Source organism: Hetaerina americana, unplaced genomic scaffold (genome assembly GCF_022747635.1).
Source record: "Hetaerina americana unplaced genomic scaffold, ioHetAmer1.1.p SCAF_6, whole genome shotgun sequence".
NCBI classification, from domain to species: Eukaryota; Metazoa; Arthropoda; class Insecta; order Odonata; family Calopterygidae; genus Hetaerina; species Hetaerina americana.
In genome coordinates, this window is record NW_027287205.1 from 19,926,803 (window position 1) to 19,943,921 (window position 17,119).

At 38.4% G+C, this 17,119-nt stretch overlaps 2 protein-coding genes across 2 annotated transcripts; both read left to right on the forward strand.

Annotated features, from left to right (window-relative positions):
* Positions 1 to 1,361: 1,361 nt before the first annotated feature.
* Positions 1,362 to 10,709, forward strand: LOC139694973 (ejaculatory bulb-specific protein 3-like). The gene is made up of 2 exons (XM_071593525.1): positions 1,362 to 1,601; positions 10,246 to 10,709. Exons 1-2 carry the CDS (start codon positions 1,403 to 1,405, stop codon positions 10,428 to 10,430), a joined length of 384 nt encoding a protein of 127 aa, XP_071449626.1. The 5' UTR covers positions 1,362 to 1,402; the 3' UTR covers positions 10,431 to 10,709.
* A 4,066-nt stretch (positions 10,710 to 14,775) lies between these two features.
* LOC139695337 (mitochondrial inner membrane protease subunit 2) lies at positions 14,776 to 15,928 on the forward strand. Its single transcript, XM_071594046.1, has 2 exons — positions 14,776 to 14,944; positions 15,050 to 15,928. The coding sequence occupies exon 2, from the start codon at positions 15,087 to 15,089 to the stop codon at positions 15,594 to 15,596; it is 510 nt and encodes a 169-aa protein (XP_071450147.1). The 5' UTR covers positions 14,776 to 14,944; positions 15,050 to 15,086; the 3' UTR covers positions 15,597 to 15,928.
* Positions 15,929 to 17,119: the final 1,191 nt, after the last annotated feature.

The following is a 17,119-nucleotide window of genomic DNA, read 5'->3' on the forward strand; positions in this document are numbered from 1 at the left end:
TATCATATTCCCCAGTACATGCTAAACCCTCCTCTTATTGGTAAACCGTGTTCAATAAGAAGTGAATGAAACTGTCGCGTACACAAGAAGTAATGACCCATTGTAGCTATAGTAACGGCCACCATTAATACTCTGCTCGGTAAAACGCCGATCATTGATCAACATAATAGGACTTCCACTTATACTCCAAGCTCTTCGAGTACGCGAGCCTTTACCTGTCAATTTTGGTTAATCGGCAAGCCCGACTATGGCCTCGAGCTCTTGGATAATTTTCGGCTAATTGCGTGACAAAAGAGTCCCCCGCAAAGTGCCATCGAAATGGTGTTTCTTTCTCTTTCATCTATCATGGGTTCCGTTCCGATGGATGGAGAAACACATTCGCCGCAAGTCCAACGATTAATGAATGCATGCCTTCGCAATTTACCTTCGAACACGAAGGTGCCTCATGAATAATGTAACGAGCCACGGGGAGGAGTCAACCCCGACGAAACACGTGAACGAAAAAATTACTTCGGTTTGCTCAACACAAAAGGACTCTCACGGGCACATATAGCAATACAAATTTATGAGGGGGATCGACTTTTTATCTAAATCACCTAGACGAACAAAGTGGCATATCTCTGATTAGCTACGGGAACCAATGGTGCGAACAGAGCCTGAGCCTTAAACGAATTCGAACGATTTAGTCCGCCAGAAATGAAAAAAAACCCGACACCAAATAGCCTTGGCGCACGTCGACTACGACGCCCGGCTAAAAAAAATCTAATCAATTCCTTGACGAATCTAATCTTTTTTTTCCGTCAAACACCCTCTCCGTAACATTGCATGTTTATCTCTTACAGGTAAAAACAAGATATGATGTTTTGTTCCGGTGATGGGGAGGGGGGAGGGAAATACGAAGGAACTTGTATCCGGAGTGACTCAACATGCAATTATAACCCTTCTCGGCCAATCCCAGAGACTTTCGATATTACGTCTCCCTCCCTCCAAAACCATCGAAACGGACGACTCTCATTCTTAGAACTCCGCTCCCCTCCCTCCACACCTGCAACCCCCCCCCGTCCTCCCCTCAGACGCCATTACTCGCAAGCATAAGTAGGCTGCGAGCTTGTCCGAGGTGGAGAGAAGCAGGAGGTGGGGTCGCTGCGGCAAGGGGGACGGGGGAATGGGTTGGTTAGGGGAGGGGGGAAGAGATGGGGTGGGGGGGTCTCGAGAGAGAGAAAGTTTTCGTCAGGTAACGTGCTGAGAGGATGCAATGAGGTCCAGTCACCCGACGCGGGGAAGTACCCATTGGCGGAGTGGGGGGAGGCGGCCCACACCGAGAGGGGCGGCCCTGCCGGTGGTTTGATTAAAAGAAACTCCCTCCAGACCGGAGACTTCAGTCTTGATCGCACAGCCAACCATGGCACACGCACGCCTTTCTCTCGCGGCACTCCTCGTCTGCCTTGTGCTGGGCACCGTCTTGGCCGACACCAGGTACACGAACAAGTACGACAACGTGGACATTGACAGGATACTCAGCAACGCCAGGATCCTCAACAACTACATCAAATGTCTGATGGACGAAGGCCCCTGCACCGCCGAGGGACGGGAACTCAAACGTAAGTGAAACCGGGCCAATAACCCAGTCCCCGCCGCGGGGAGCGGACCCTGGGACTTCCCTACGCATAAGATCTCGTTAACCCCCACATGTGCTTCAAATGCTTTGGATACTACTTGCTTGATTTATCGCCACTCTGCCGAGTTACTTGTGGAAAGAATTGTTGAGAGTTACGAAAAATGTTTGTTGAAGATAGTCCTAAACCAGCAGCAGAGCGAATACTCGAATACTATCACTTCGGTCAGCGGGTGAATAACTTCAGGGAGGAAGCATATGAGGCAAATATGGGCTAATTTCGAATAGGGGTCTGCGCTTATACTAGACTAAAGTAAGTCATCATCGGCATGGCCAACAGTTGACGTAGTACTTGCTTCGGCCTTCTGTACAAACTCTTCTTTTCCTCATGCAGTTTCTCACTGAAAACTGTCATCTCTTGAAAAATAATAGCATATGAGTAATCCCTCTTGGCGTGGGTCTAACTTCGATTAACAAGGTGCAAAAGAAGCGGAGAAATATATGATTAGCCGTGCACAATTGAATATAATTTACGATTTCCTTAGTTTTTTGTTATTACATTCGACGTCGGTATTTTCGCCGACGGTATGCGAATGTATTTCTTGTAGTCAAAAATGACACATTTTATTTTAAACATGTGTGCATACAGATCAGAGTGGGTTTTCGCTCGATAGTTAAGACGTGTTTGTACTTCTCTCGTTTTTCCTCCAAGAAATACCTAGGAGTACGGCGTATACTCGAGTCTCAGAGTACATTACGACCCTACATGTTAAAAATCGACATGCAAACGTATTACATTTTCTTTAGTAACTACTAGTAATAGTACTTTCTCATTATTCTAAGAATTATGAGAAAATGATCGTCGAGGAAAACAACAGTGCCTTAGAAAAACAATTGACATGTAAGCTCTCAAAGTAAGCCAACATAAAACCGCCCCCTGTTTTAATGATTTCATGTTTTCTCGGGAAATACATTTCGAAAGTTTACCGCGCTGATGTGGAAATGGAGAAGGACGAAGAAAATGTGATGAACATAGAAAAAGCAAACAGAGAAGTCCTAATTGCACGGTTAATAGGGGAGAGAGGACGCTATCGGGGAAAATTACAAAAATGCAGGATCTAGAGATTTGTTAATGGAAAGATATTAAAATGTGGTGGAGGTTGGTTCAAGATCATAATTAAAGGTTTTAGTTAGGCGCGCCACGGCGCTAAAGGAACCAGAAAATGATATCCGAATAAATATTGACGAATGGCATTACAAAGGGTATTCATTGTGCGAAATGAAATATAAGTGCAATGGTATTTGGAAGAGCTCGGAACCGTCGAGTTGATTCCAGAAAACATCGAAACCCAAAAAATAATAATGTAATATCCCCCAAAACACGATAGAACTTTGAAAGGTTTATGCTAAATTTAAATTTAATCAAATTTAAATGGCTAGATTTGCCTTTTAGTTAACTTATTCCTGATGCTGTTGTATCAATATTGTAGTAAAGTAAACCTAACTATAGTCTTATACGTACGTGGTCGAGAATAACGGGTGATAAACCATAAACGCAGTAATCAACCCGGAGGTCGATTTGGTAGGTGATGGTAGAGATCGTAATTTATAACATTTACCTTGGACACATCCCTACGAGTTATAAAATCCCGTGTCTTCTCACTATGTACAGTTTTAATCGGTTTCGTGTTTCTCACCACTAGGTTTTTCTCAAAATATAGGTTTGCGACATGAGCTATTTCCTCTGATTCCTGGTCATGAGAATCTGCACGATCACATATACCCATCGTCGCTCTCTCGGTCGATCCCTTCCTCTCAAACCATTTACTTTCTTTTCATATATCTGTTTGGTTAATCGACTCTCATCCATTCTCTCAATTTTGATCAAATCTATAACTCTGCTTAACACTTATACCAACACGTCTATTACCAGTGCACTTAACCCACATCCTTTCAAAACACAATCATTTCTTGCCCCATCTATCCTTCATTTTACCACAAACAATTCTCAAGTAATCCATTAACTTAAAGAATTTAATCTATGGCTAATAGATTAGGTGTGTAACGACATCGTCGGAATCGAGAACCCAGGGCATGTTATCCAGGAGGTGATCGGGATGGTGAGGTTAACGTACTGGCGTCCCAACCAGAGAGCCCGGGTTCGAATCCCGGAGGCGGAAGTTATTTTTAGTGGAACCCTGATCCCTACTTGTGGTGCTTTGTGGGGGGCAGTTTGTGTGAGTACGCCGTCCGTCGGATGGGACGTTAAGCTGCGGACCCCTTGGCGCCTTTTGTAAAAGAGTAGGCTAATACCGACGCCGGGCTTCTCTCCACCCTTCATCCTTTCGTGTCCATCCCTAATGGCGCAAATGACCTCAGCTGTCGATCGCCTCCCCTAAAACTACAATGTTATCCAGCGACGATAAATGCAGAAATCAATGCACTTTTCTTTGTCTAATCCAACTCTCGGTGACAAATTTCGAATTTTAATCATCTTCATCCGGATAGTGCCGGAAATTCAAATGTACATTTTATATCATTCGTAGGCACGAATTTCTTCGAAAGAAACTAAATCTGGTGGATAGTAAAAAAATAATGGAAAACATAGAATTGAAAGAATAACATGTTATTCCATCGAGGCCTGCTGTGGATGAACTCCTTAGTCATAGAGCTAGGCTATAATTATGTTTCCTAATTCGGATTCGTAGTATCGCACAGCTATGCTTGGGCATTTATATAATTCCCCATGATTTATCTAAAGGCTTGAAAAACATAATGGGCTCAGTGCTACTTGCAAAAACATCTGAGAAAACTTATGACAAAATTGACAAAAGAAAGACAAAGTTCCATATTGACTTCACTACTTATTTCAGGGACAACACATCAGATGAACGCATAAGTAATTCATGCATAAAATTAAAATTCTTATAGTCTACGAAATGTAAGCTAATTGAAATTTGGAGGTGATCCATTATACCTCTAAGCCATTAATTGAAATGTACCGTGAATTGGATTTTCTCAGGGGGCATTACTAAAAATAATTTACTGTTCTAAATAGTGTCAACCAGGAATTGGTGCATAGGGTAAGGTAATTAGGTGTTGTCACTCAGGTAGGAGATTTCTTTGAAAGTATTACCTTTGAACAATTTATTGAGTTATATTATTTGTGTATGATGAGCATGTCATTTGAAATGTTAATTCGGTAAAAGCAACTAGGGCTTAACGATTAGGTACCATTAGCCTCCCCAGATATCCTAGCTATTTCACAGGACTTAGGTACGGGATAAGTACAACCCCGAAAACACTATAAAAGCTGAATATATCCCTCGGCATAAAAAAATCGCATCTATTAATAAGTTTATCAGAACTGTGCGACATGTACCGAACCTTAGGCTTAACCGCTACTCTTTCCAATATGAAGTAATGTGCTTACGACGTATGCATGCCTTGGACGCTTACAAAGCGTCCCCGAGCGACTCACCTTCGAATTCAAGGTGGATTCATTCAATGGTCTATTATGCAAAACTACTCCATTAAAAACGTTGAGAAACGAGACTCCCATACATGTCGCGGAAATGGAAAGATGCCTCAATGAGTGAGTGCTTAATGCGCCACTGACGAATTGGGATGAAACCCATGCTGGGGTAGAATTGGCGCGGGGAGAGAGTTACGATAAGAACTCAAACGTTAAACATATTTAGCCAATCGATGACGGAGGCATCGTGTTCTCTGTTCGCGTGTTGGTCAAAATGTAATGTAATTAAGCCGGAAATAATGACGATAACGTTTTACCGTAGCAGTTTCAACTAATGCTGGTTGTTTTTGGGCCTTGCCAGTGGCACAATGCTTCGTAGCAAAAATTACGAGTAGAGGAAAATCCAGTGCCAATGGAATACAAATATTTATAACCTTCACGCTGTTCCCTTACGGGGCGGGCGCTATCAAGAGAGCCTTTTATTTAAAAGTGTTTCAGGAGCCTTACTACATTTTTTTACTTATCTACTACGTCCATACTACCGTATCCATGCATGCATCTTTCGCCTACGTTACATTAAGGTGTAGTTTCATATATGCTCCTCTGTTCCGAAGGCTTCTGATGTTACTTTCCCGGAGAGTCTCTTCACCGTATTCACCCATGACTTTCTCTTTCCCTCAAATCATTTGCACTGCACTCACATACATGTTTTGTGATTAGACGCTATTCCATTCTCTCAAACGTAACCATATCAGCGTAGAACTCTTCTTTTAAACATGCCTTTACTGCATAGCAATTCACACTCTCTCATGAGTCACTGATTCTATATCCAAAACATTCTATTTTTACCGCAAAAACTCCTCGGATACCCTTAATCTAACGTGATGGCATTATTCTTCCATTTCACGACGAAGGTCGCGTGGAGGTCCCAAGACAATAGGTGTGCTACTTCCAGCGCACTCTCCCCACAGCACACTAGTTCTTACTAAGTGCGCACCAAATAAACTATCGCATTAGCAACACGGGATGTGTGACCATGCACTGGCTTCCCACCCAGAGGGCTTTAGTTCAAATCCCGGAGAGGACAGCATTTGCCCGTTGGTATCTCGATACCTTTACTTGGGGTGGGACGCTACGTGGAGAAAGCACTTCAAGTGAGTACGCTGTCCGTCAGATGGGACGCTAAATTATTTGACCCCTTGGCGCTTTTTTTGTTAAGAGTAGTCTAATGCAGGCGAAGGCTTTCTCTCCACCCTTCCTACAATCCCTGAATATCCTATCCCTACCAAATTATTCACCTATCTCTATTAGCGTAAATAACTTCTGTCTATCGTCTCCCTCAATAAGTACCACTACAAGAACCTTACATAGGATGGCTCCTCCTTCAATGTTGGTGACTTCCTCCAGATCCAAGCAGAAATGTTTTTCCTCCTAGGTCTCTTAAATATCGCCATTCTATTTTCAAAGAGGTGCCTCAACTCGACTAGAACCGGTAGTAACTCATGGCGAACGAGGTAGTATGGCCGAAAATTAAATAGCAGATTGTCTATTGCGGCAATTAACGGAGGATTGCTCTAACATTTAACATGATTTAGAAATGTCTTCATTAATCTGAAGAATGAATAAGAATGAAATAATTAGTTGTTATAGCACTTACTATAGTTTTGATTTAATTTTAAATTTAAATTCGGTTGCAAATATGACATTTTGCATTGAGTCGGGGTAGTATCTGGAAAACTGATCGTCTGCAGAAGCAGAATGGACCAGCGATACAGCATTGCCACCGGAGCCACCTGAGATGTACCACCATATCGGGTGTAAAGTATAAAAAAATATTGCAATTGGTATCGCGATTATGTGCAGGGGATTTCAAGTTTGAAAAGCTCACTGTTCCCCACAGTTGCATTTAAATCCCACGGTCGATCGGAGATCATGGAAACACCACAGAACGGCGTTGTGAGGTACGTTACCATCAAACAATCACTACCGTAACTATGAACACGTTTGACTAGCTTGACAAATTCCTATATAGGCTTTTTCTTTTTGAAAGCAAAACAGGCAGGAATTCTTCCTAAATGGGAGATCTGCTAGAAAATGGAAGGGCGATTGCTTTTAATGGTTTTTTTTTAAATTATTTCTCAGACGAGGTGGAAACCGCGATCGGACTTTAATTGCACACTTCGATGGAGTCGTTTGTATTAGCAAAAAATGTTAATAGCGGAATGTCAAATGGCATTATTCTTTATCATGTTTTTCTAAATTTCATAAATTGGCATGTGATCTAGTGTCTCCCGATAGCTAATCCCTACTGCATTTTTCATCGCAATGGGATAAGAACCTCTTCCCCGGTGAGTAAGTGGCTTTAGAAATGATTTTCCCTGATACGAATGTTCATTAAGAGACTATTCCATCAGTAAACAGTCAGGTCTTGGTGAAATGCATTATACCACCTCCAGACGACGAGGTGTACAGAAATTTGTATTTTTCAATTAATAGATATCTCGAATTACCGAGACTACTCTTTCACTCGGTACGCTCTGAAGGGAAAAATTAATTTGTCGTGGAACAAAAAAAGAGGTTCCCTTTTGCAAAACTTAAGTTATGATAGCGTCCGATTAAATGCCCCCCCAAAGAGGTGAAACTGTAGTGTTTTTATCAGCCTGTCACCGTCGTTCCGGATCGAATATCCTTTCAAATTCATAGAAATGAACAGTGAAATAATTACTGAACTGATACTTTGCTTACTCGAGATATAAATCCGACATTTATTGCATAAATATCCTTCAAATTCCACACATTCTAAAATGTAATAGAACTCAGTCAATGTTGTGCAATTGATAACAGCTGGAAACAACTAACAATTAGAGGCTCACGCATACTTTAGTTCTCGCTGCTGTCGTGCAAGAATATCTTACCTGTTTGACGAATTCCGGGAGCGCGAGCCCGTTAAAGTATGGCATGTAGTAGTACCCTTGGGAATCGAAAAGTCAATTGTCTTTCATCACAGGGATACAAAGATAGAAGTCAGTTTAAAGCAACGTACCGGTAATCGAAATGTTGTGGTATGGATAAAATAAATCATATATCGCATTTGCCATCTCATCGTTTCAGCCGCTTCAATCAAAGTGGAATATCACTATAAAAACAGGATTGGTTGCAAAAATATCGAGAATTCGCCATAATTGCATTTCGCCTCGTAACTTCATAAAGTCAGTAAATGTCAAAGAATTGTCAGGGTAAACAACAGTTATTTGAGGGCTTCCATAGCGTATTACTGAAATACAGCTATTGTGGCGAATGAATTCCTTCACTATTTTACCCTATTGTTTTACATATCAATAAGTAGCTAACATGTCACCAATAAACCTTTTTGTTGGCTATGGGGACGTGTGGACGAGAAGTCTACGCAGTTAAAACGGTAATAATTATTTTGAGCACCAAACTCGTGATAAACCGCAGATAATTTATTGCCAATTTTTTATAGTTTAATTAATTTAGGGTAAATCCCTTCTTCCCTAATGCCTATTGAGTTTTTAGAAACTTCTACCAGTGCATAAGTCACAATTTCAATTATATGGGAGTCGTAACCTGCTAGTAACATTGTGAAACCCACCGTTTAAATCGAGGCTAAATACTTGATCTGTTGAATTGCACTGAAACCACTTCTCAATGCGACAACATTTTGTATGTGGCAGATATTTATTTAACTTTTTGTCACTTATTTTTTTACGATTGTCATTTGGTAATACCTTTTTAAAATTTCCTCCGATTTCGCTTTCGCGAACCTGATGGACGACCTACTTAAAACACAACCAAACCAGACATTCAAAGCCCGTTTACGACACGGGCACGCCTCGCGCAGTGAACTCTCTTTTTCAATCCCGGGTGTGTACGTGAGACGCGGTTGGTCCGTTGAATATACCGCGCAAACGCTCCGATGTGTTCAGATGACTACACCAAATCTTATAAATTGAAATTACTGGAAAAAAGAGAGAATTCACCACGAAAACACGGGGCTTGAAAAGAATTTCTCTCGTTCATTACTGATTCGACTAACCGTCGCTAATTTTAAGCATAATCTTTATTTTACTAGTGAAAATGAATGAAAAGGGAGGGCTTTTAAAAGGTCATGTAAATCCCAACTTAAACGGAAAACTACCAAATAATATTCTTAAAAAAATAAACCCATGGGTTCAAATTTTCTGAGGCTGATATCACTTCCTTATAGGCGTCAGTTGTGGATCTATTTCAAAGAGACCATTTACTTTTTGTGTCATACAACTAAAGCGTTTCAATGAGCGTAAATACGATATGTCGTATCCCAGCTTATAAGATGTGGATGAAATTTGCTTATAGCTGGAATTGCTTTTCGTGGTAAATTTCCTAAAATGTAAATTCTTAGTTGGTAAGAATTTGTAGTTTATATTTGATACGGAAACGTCATTTTCCTTATAGTAGTAAAATAGAAGTTATTTTATCTATTTTCAAAATACGCTATATGCTTTTTATATCGCATTTATCTTTATTTCCAAAATTCGTAATGATTGAACATTCGTGGAACCAGTCTAATGAAAATTACTTGCATTTAGAAAAATGTACTAGTTCTTTTACCGAGATTGGTCTATGAATATGTTCAATTGCAATAAATCATTAATAAAAAGTCTATATTGATTGCAATAATTGACTAATAACCCTCAATTATAAATTACATCAGTCTCCACTACGCTGAAGTTTTGAATATTCATATTTGATGAAGGTCAATCGTATTTTTTAACTAAGTTACTATTCTTAAATAAAGATACGCAGAGAAAGTAAATTTAATTTGCCAATAATGAAATTCAAGAATTATGCTATGCATCATGTTAAAGTGTTGTTTGTCATTGAAATTATTAGTAATTGACTTTGTTTTTTATTATAAAATATTTTTAAATCGTTCAGTAAAAAATACATTTTAAGAATAAGAAAAAATTCTAATTTTATGAGAAGAATTATTTATGACATTTTATTATTATTATAAGCATTTTTTACGAAGTTGAACACATTTACAAGATTTCATTTCATGGACAAACAACTTCTGTGCAATTATATTGTGATGAAAATGACATCAACGCGTAATGCATCGACATTAAAGCATCTATCCTTTTTATTCTCGCAGGTACACTTCCCGACGCCCTTCAGACTGAGTGCTCTAAGTGCTCCGAGAAGCAGAAGACCACAGCAGAGAAAGTTATTAAGCACCTGATTGACAATCGCGCGAAAGACTGGGACCGTCTCCTGAAGAAATACGACCCAACGGGAGAGTACAAGAGGAAATACGAGAAAGCAGTCAGAAGTGCCTAAGATAGAGAGCCATGGAGGCCAACCAAAATGTACCATTTTTTTAATATTTCAAAACCAATTCCAAACATCACGAAACTTCATTGATGCAAAGGACGACTAAAACCCTTCACCTTCATGTTTGGATGCGACTGAATGTCGTTTACATAAACGCATTACTTCTCGAGGCGTCACTCATTCCGCATTTCCTCCACATTTTTACGTGCGCCTCCTGCGTAAAAAATTTAATATATGTATAAGCTGTGTATGTATATATAAAATTAAAAAAATCTCACAGTAAAATCATTAATGTATCATTCTGTTAGTCATATTTCGTTTCCACTGAAAGATGAATATTAATATACGTGCCAGAAATAAACGGAACTGGAAAACAATTCTATGCAGATTCTCATCTATTCCAGGAATTTTGAGTCCCAAAGATCAAAAGAATTAGCAAAAACCTTGGCATTGATGTATTGAGACGATTAATACTCGATTGCGGAAGCTTTAAAGGTAAAAGGAGCAGTGCCGCGAAGGGGGATAGTCACAGTCATAATAAACCAACTGGACACTTATAGAAAAGGGTCCTATCACGGCAAAACATTGCATCCTGGCCATGACACTCTTCCCAAGCCGAAATGTCACAGAATCCAAGGAAGGAGTCCAAGACAGTAGTGTGGGCAGGCATGCAGAGATGGCGAGGGGGAGAGGGCGAATGTCGGTCGGATGTAGATGGAGCTAAGGCTCCGCGTAGCCCCGAAATTGAACCCAAAATCTGCAAGTATCGTTGGAAGTGAGACCCTACGACGTTCTTCAATGGTTCTAAAACCATTTCACCTATATCCACTCCCTCCCACACAATCTCCCCCATTTCTCTTCCATTCCCCTTTTCTCCGCCCTTTTTTTCAACTTATCCGCGGATGACTGATTTCCGGTTCACTACAGCCCAATGTTGCAGAGATTTTTATAACATCTCGTGACTGAAATATTATTAATGGCATTCTACTGCCTAAGAAGGTGGACACCACTATATGTAGACTTTAGATGGACACAACTATATGTATAAGGGTACAGAGATACAATTCATTGCCTCTCTTAAAATAAAAAACCTAACATCCAATGCCTAAATAAATCCTTCTTCAATTTTGTATACTTCCTTCCTCCCTTCATTCCATCGAACATGCCTATCCTATTCATACACTTTCATCATTTTCCTAACGTTCTCACCTCTATCACAATCATCACCATCCCATCCACAATCAAAATGCTCTGCATCCATATTTCCTGCCTTTGGATTCCTCCCTATAAGACCCTCCCTTCCCCCATAATGCCTCATTCACCTCGTTTATTTCTTTTTGGTCAACTCAACCTTTTCCATCCATCTCCACACCCACATGTTCCAAAGCCTCCAATTTAAACACATGCCTATCACCTTTCTTCAATGGCTATGCTTCTGAGCTATACATAACCATGCTCCTTATCAAAGTTTTGACAAGCCATTTCTAAACATCCTTTTTCAACATCTTGGTCATCGATTCCCTCCTTGTGAAAGCTTCTTTACCCAATACAATTCTCCTTATGCCCCTGCTACTTCGACCATTTTGGTCCAAAACAATTGTGAGATATGTAAACTGTTCCACCTGCTCTAGTTTGTGAACTCCTATTTTAATATTTTACTTAGCCTTCCTCTTTCTTGAAAACTGCACAACCTTTGTTTTGTTAACATTTATTCTCATCCTATACCTAACGCTCCAGCTTACCAATGAGCTCAATAATATTTGCAACCCCTAGGCTAACCAGCAAACTAAAACTTGATCATCCACATACCTTACTGATTTAATTAATTCCCCACTGACTTTCATTCTTATCTCTAGTTCTTCCTTTGCCTCTTCAACCATTTTCTCCACATATGCATTGAAAAGCATGGGTGATAATGGACCTGCCTTTCTTACTCCTCCTAACGCTGCCCATCCTGACTCTATCCACCTGAACAGTCTGAGACATGTAAAGGTTATGGATAGGTTTTGAATCCTTCCAATCTAGTCCTATTTTCCACAATGAATTAATTTATTCTACTTGATTCGGTCTATCGAATACCGTCTCAAAGTCTGTGGTGCAAACAAATACATCATCAAAAATCAATTGATTGAGTGCTCTTAGTGACCTCATCACTGCAAAGATATTGGACTGGCCAGTTTTGGTATGGAAAGGGAATGTGACATAGATGAGGGGAGTCTCTGGGTCCAGGAATGCTAAATGGCAAGGTAGAAAAATATCTCAATTTCCAAATAGAAATTTTTGTGTAGGAAATTAACACTGATGATTTCATTTGGAATGTTTTATCAATGTTGTTTGAAGAAAGATAAAGAAAATACATATATACAGTAAAAGTGAATACATCCATGAGGGTTAGAGAGGAAAGTCATTCTGGCCAAGCAGGAAGCTTAGGCACAATCAGCTAAGTCACAAATAATCATGAGTAATATTCCAAAGGATAAATCACAAATGCTTCCCCTTTAGCTTTAGTATTGAAGCCATCATATATAAAAGGCCATTGAGTGCAGTAAATATCATTCAATGTTTTTTAGTAGAAGCTGTTTGTCTACATGGTCAAGTATTAGCAAGGCAAGTAAATAATAAAACATGATGACTGTAAAGAAACAGTGAAATTTAATGTAATAATGATTCTTTCATATTTCTTGATTAAGATTCAATGTCTCTCAAATTTCTTCCTATTGAGCACAACTGTATAAAGACTTTGTTTATACAAAAACATGTTAAGTAGACCATTATTTTTAGACCGCATTTCAAGAAGCCACGGACAAAAGGAAATATGCTTGAGAGAATGGATAAAAGGAGAAAATGGCAGAAAATAAATACAGAAATGGGGAAAAGAAAGAACAAAGAACTAAAAAATAAATTTTGGTCAGAAACTAGCAGGGACAAGAAAATGTAATGGACAGAGCAGTGCAATGATTTCAACGAATTTCAGGTACAAGGCAAAGTAGAAGTAAAATGACAATCATCCCGATGCAGCAAGGAAAACACTGTGACTACCATAAAAGATAAATCAAGGAAGTTATTAATAGAGACGAAAGAGATTCAGGGATGACGAAAGGAATACATAGAAGAGTTTTATGGCAAACATTTGGCTGACCATTTTTGAAATGGAAAGGGAAGGTGAATTAGATTGGAGTTCATAAACTAGAGCAGGTGGAACAGTTAACATATCTCACAAGTGTTTTGGACCAAATTGGTCAAAGTCAAGGATATTGTGGGTCCAGGAATACTAGATAGCAAGATAGAAGAATCTCTAGAGGAGATGAAGATGAACAAAGTTTTAGGAATACTGACTCCTCATAAATATATCCCTGAATAATTTCTAAAGAGTTTATTGAAAAATGCAAGGATGGAGTTATGCAGTATTAATTAAACTTGTATGCATTATTAATGAGGAAGGAATATGGTCAAAAGTTTCCTTTGTCGATTTTGATCCTCATCCTTATAAAGGGTATTTTAGTATGTAAGAAGTATGAAAGTAATGTGAGTGATACGTAGCTAACTACCTTGGCAAAGATCTGTTTGTAGTAGTAGCTTCAGAAAATGAAATGATGCCGTTGCAGTGATGAGAAAATTAGATTGAAGGAAAATTGAATGTAATAAGGATATCTTCTGTGTTTTTTGTGGACTTAAAGTAGGATTTGACATAACAGAATATATGAGTACACAGGAGGGATTGGCTGTTCTTTTAAAACTTGTCATATTGTTGGATCGGGGAATTAAAAGAAAAAAGTCACAAATAACCACGTACTTCGTGGGCCAAATTTTTTTCACCATTATGTTACTGAGACTTCCTTAACTGAAAAACCAGCTATCACAATTTCTTTTGCATTAAGGCAAAATTAATTATGAGAGCCCATTCATATTTTCTACGAGTTTATTGAAACGGTGTTCATGTTATCGGTTAAGGCAAACGAATGTTATGACAAAATGTTATCAATTTCTATTTATGATTGCGTGCAACAGAATCATGATTGAATATTTATTGTAAACATTCGTATTAGAATGTTTCAATAAAACAAAAATCACAGTTGGCCGAAAACTGCATTCCGGCGTAACTTTTATTTTGAAAGAAAATATATTTTCGCGCATATTTGTGGTTTGTTTGACAGATAAATATAATTACATTGATTGTTTAATTATGGACAGACCGTATGGAACATTCTTAACTCAATGGCCCCTGTATGCACACCTCTGAACTACTTGGAAGTTGGTGGTGGTAGTAGACTACATCGTGATCCTGCAGAGGACTCTGTCTGTTCAGCTATATTAGCGCCATTAGAGGTAAGCGAATGGGAATTAAAGTACAGGAAAACAAAAGTGTACAAATGAGCGAAGTAAACTTAGTAACAAATTCAACAAAATGTAACTTCTGGGTAACGATTTAATATTAATTGTGGTCTTCTTTGCATATATTTTGCGGATATGAAAAATTCGCAAGTTAGTCGTCATATAAGGATTGCATGTACGGTAGACAGGTATAAATTTAAAAACATTATCCTGAAATTAATCAGCAATTGTTGCTAGTAGGGCATAATGTTTTAAATTCCATATTTGGTAATGGACTCCTAATTTTATTTCAGGTGTTTTATTCTATGATGTAATAATTGCTTAGGTACAATGGGACGTTTAAAAATACCGGTATTTTTGAAATCCATATTAGTTGGTGTGCCAATAGGGGTTACTTTTTTTGATACTGTTGGATATGTTGCTCGGGTAGACGGAATATCAATGCAACCATCTCTCAATCCTGATTCTGTGTATCAAGATTATGTGTTCTTAAACAGATGGGCGGTAAGGTTTTATCAAGTATCTCGCGGTGAAGTAATATCATTAACTTCCCCTAAGGATCCTGATCAAATGATCATTAAACGCCTTGTTGGAATGGAAGGGGATGTCATAAGGACATTAGGATACAAGAAGAAATATGTGAAAATACCCCAAGGACATTGCTGGGTTGAAGGCGATAATACGGGCCACACATTAGATTCTAATTCTTTTGGTCCAATAGCATTGGGACTGGTCACCGCGAAAGCTTCTTGTATTGTATGGCCACCGAGTAGATGGCAAAAACTTAAAAGTGATCTACCAAGTACGAGAGAACCAGTTAATTTTAAAACTTCAAAGTAGAGCAGAAAGTGTGTTGGAGTAGGCATGGTCAACTGACAATGTTACTGCTTCACAAAACTCCAAAGAATCTATTTTGATAATGTTAAACTAAAAAATGTAAGTAGTAAAATTTCCATGGCATGAATACCACGGACTAAGAATTTTAAATACTGTTTATATTTCCATGTTCCTAAGTAATATTTTATTCGAGAAAGAGTGGATTTACGCTCTCATGTATGGATAAACAAGATGTATGTTTATTTATATCGGATGGCCATCAGATTGGATGAACTATCCATAAATGTTAACATAAACCTTACAGCTGAAATAAAAATGAGTACTTAGAGATAATATTCTATCAAAATTATCATTTGGAGTTATGAAATGTTGGTTTTACAATGAGAGACTAATCAACACTAGTAGGAATGATACCAATTTATTATGTTAGCAGCCATAGGGAATTTCATAGTTGCCAAAGCCCTCTCCATGGCAATGTATTCGTTTAGCTTATTTTCGGACTTGCATTATTTGCTAGCATTGCAATTCAAAATACATGTCTTATAATGTTTGGCTTATTTCGAACAAAAGAATTTCCATGATGGACGTCAGCTTTATTGTTGAAGGACCCAGTTCAATATTGGTAAGTAAGCATTAGGGGATTGGTAATTTTTCCTAGTTTTCTGTTTGCAGATTAAGATATTAGATACTGTATCTATAATTCTTATATTTTGGTGTGTTAAGAGGTATAAAATATAGAATTCATATGAACATAGGGTCAGGTACAATATGTGGCTGATTATGTTAGTACCTGTATCGTTCTGAGTTAAGTTATTATACACCTCAATGGCCCATATCCAAAAAGAAAACGTCATCACTGAGTACCCTTTTTTTTAGGAGATACTTAACTTTCATCAAAGTATTCAATTTTATCCTCATTAATACTAACCTGTAATGGATGTGAAATTTTGGTACAAAGAAGTAATTTTATAATTTCAGATTATTTTATTTCTTGTCAAATTTTCTGGAACCATTTTGTGGAATATTTGCAAAATATAGTTTATTACTGCTCATTCCATGGGCTATTGATATAGGTAGCGTGCATTGATCAGTTAGCCAAAAAAGAAAGCTTAATGATTCATATGTTGAACATTAATACATTTAATATATTTATTAGAGGTGCAGTATTTCTTACCAGAAGCATTATCAAGATGGTAATGAGTATTTGAGACATCTATGAGTTTTTATAATCTATTTTGACTCTTGCAACTTTAAGAAGTCATTGCTGAGCAGACTTAACTATTTTTCCAGTTTCTAAAATTGACAGTTCTGCAAGTTTGAAATTGTTCTCAGACTACACATCCTATATGTATTCCATTTACTCTTATATAAGCCGTAATTTTTGCTTATCCCTTCGTATTCCAAAATCTATGGCATTTCGCAGCGGTACTTTGCTGTTTTTGGCATGTTTCTAGCCTCTGAGATGGATAATGAAAGTATCATATGATGTTAACATGTCAGTTCGAAAGGTATTTCTCATGTTCAGT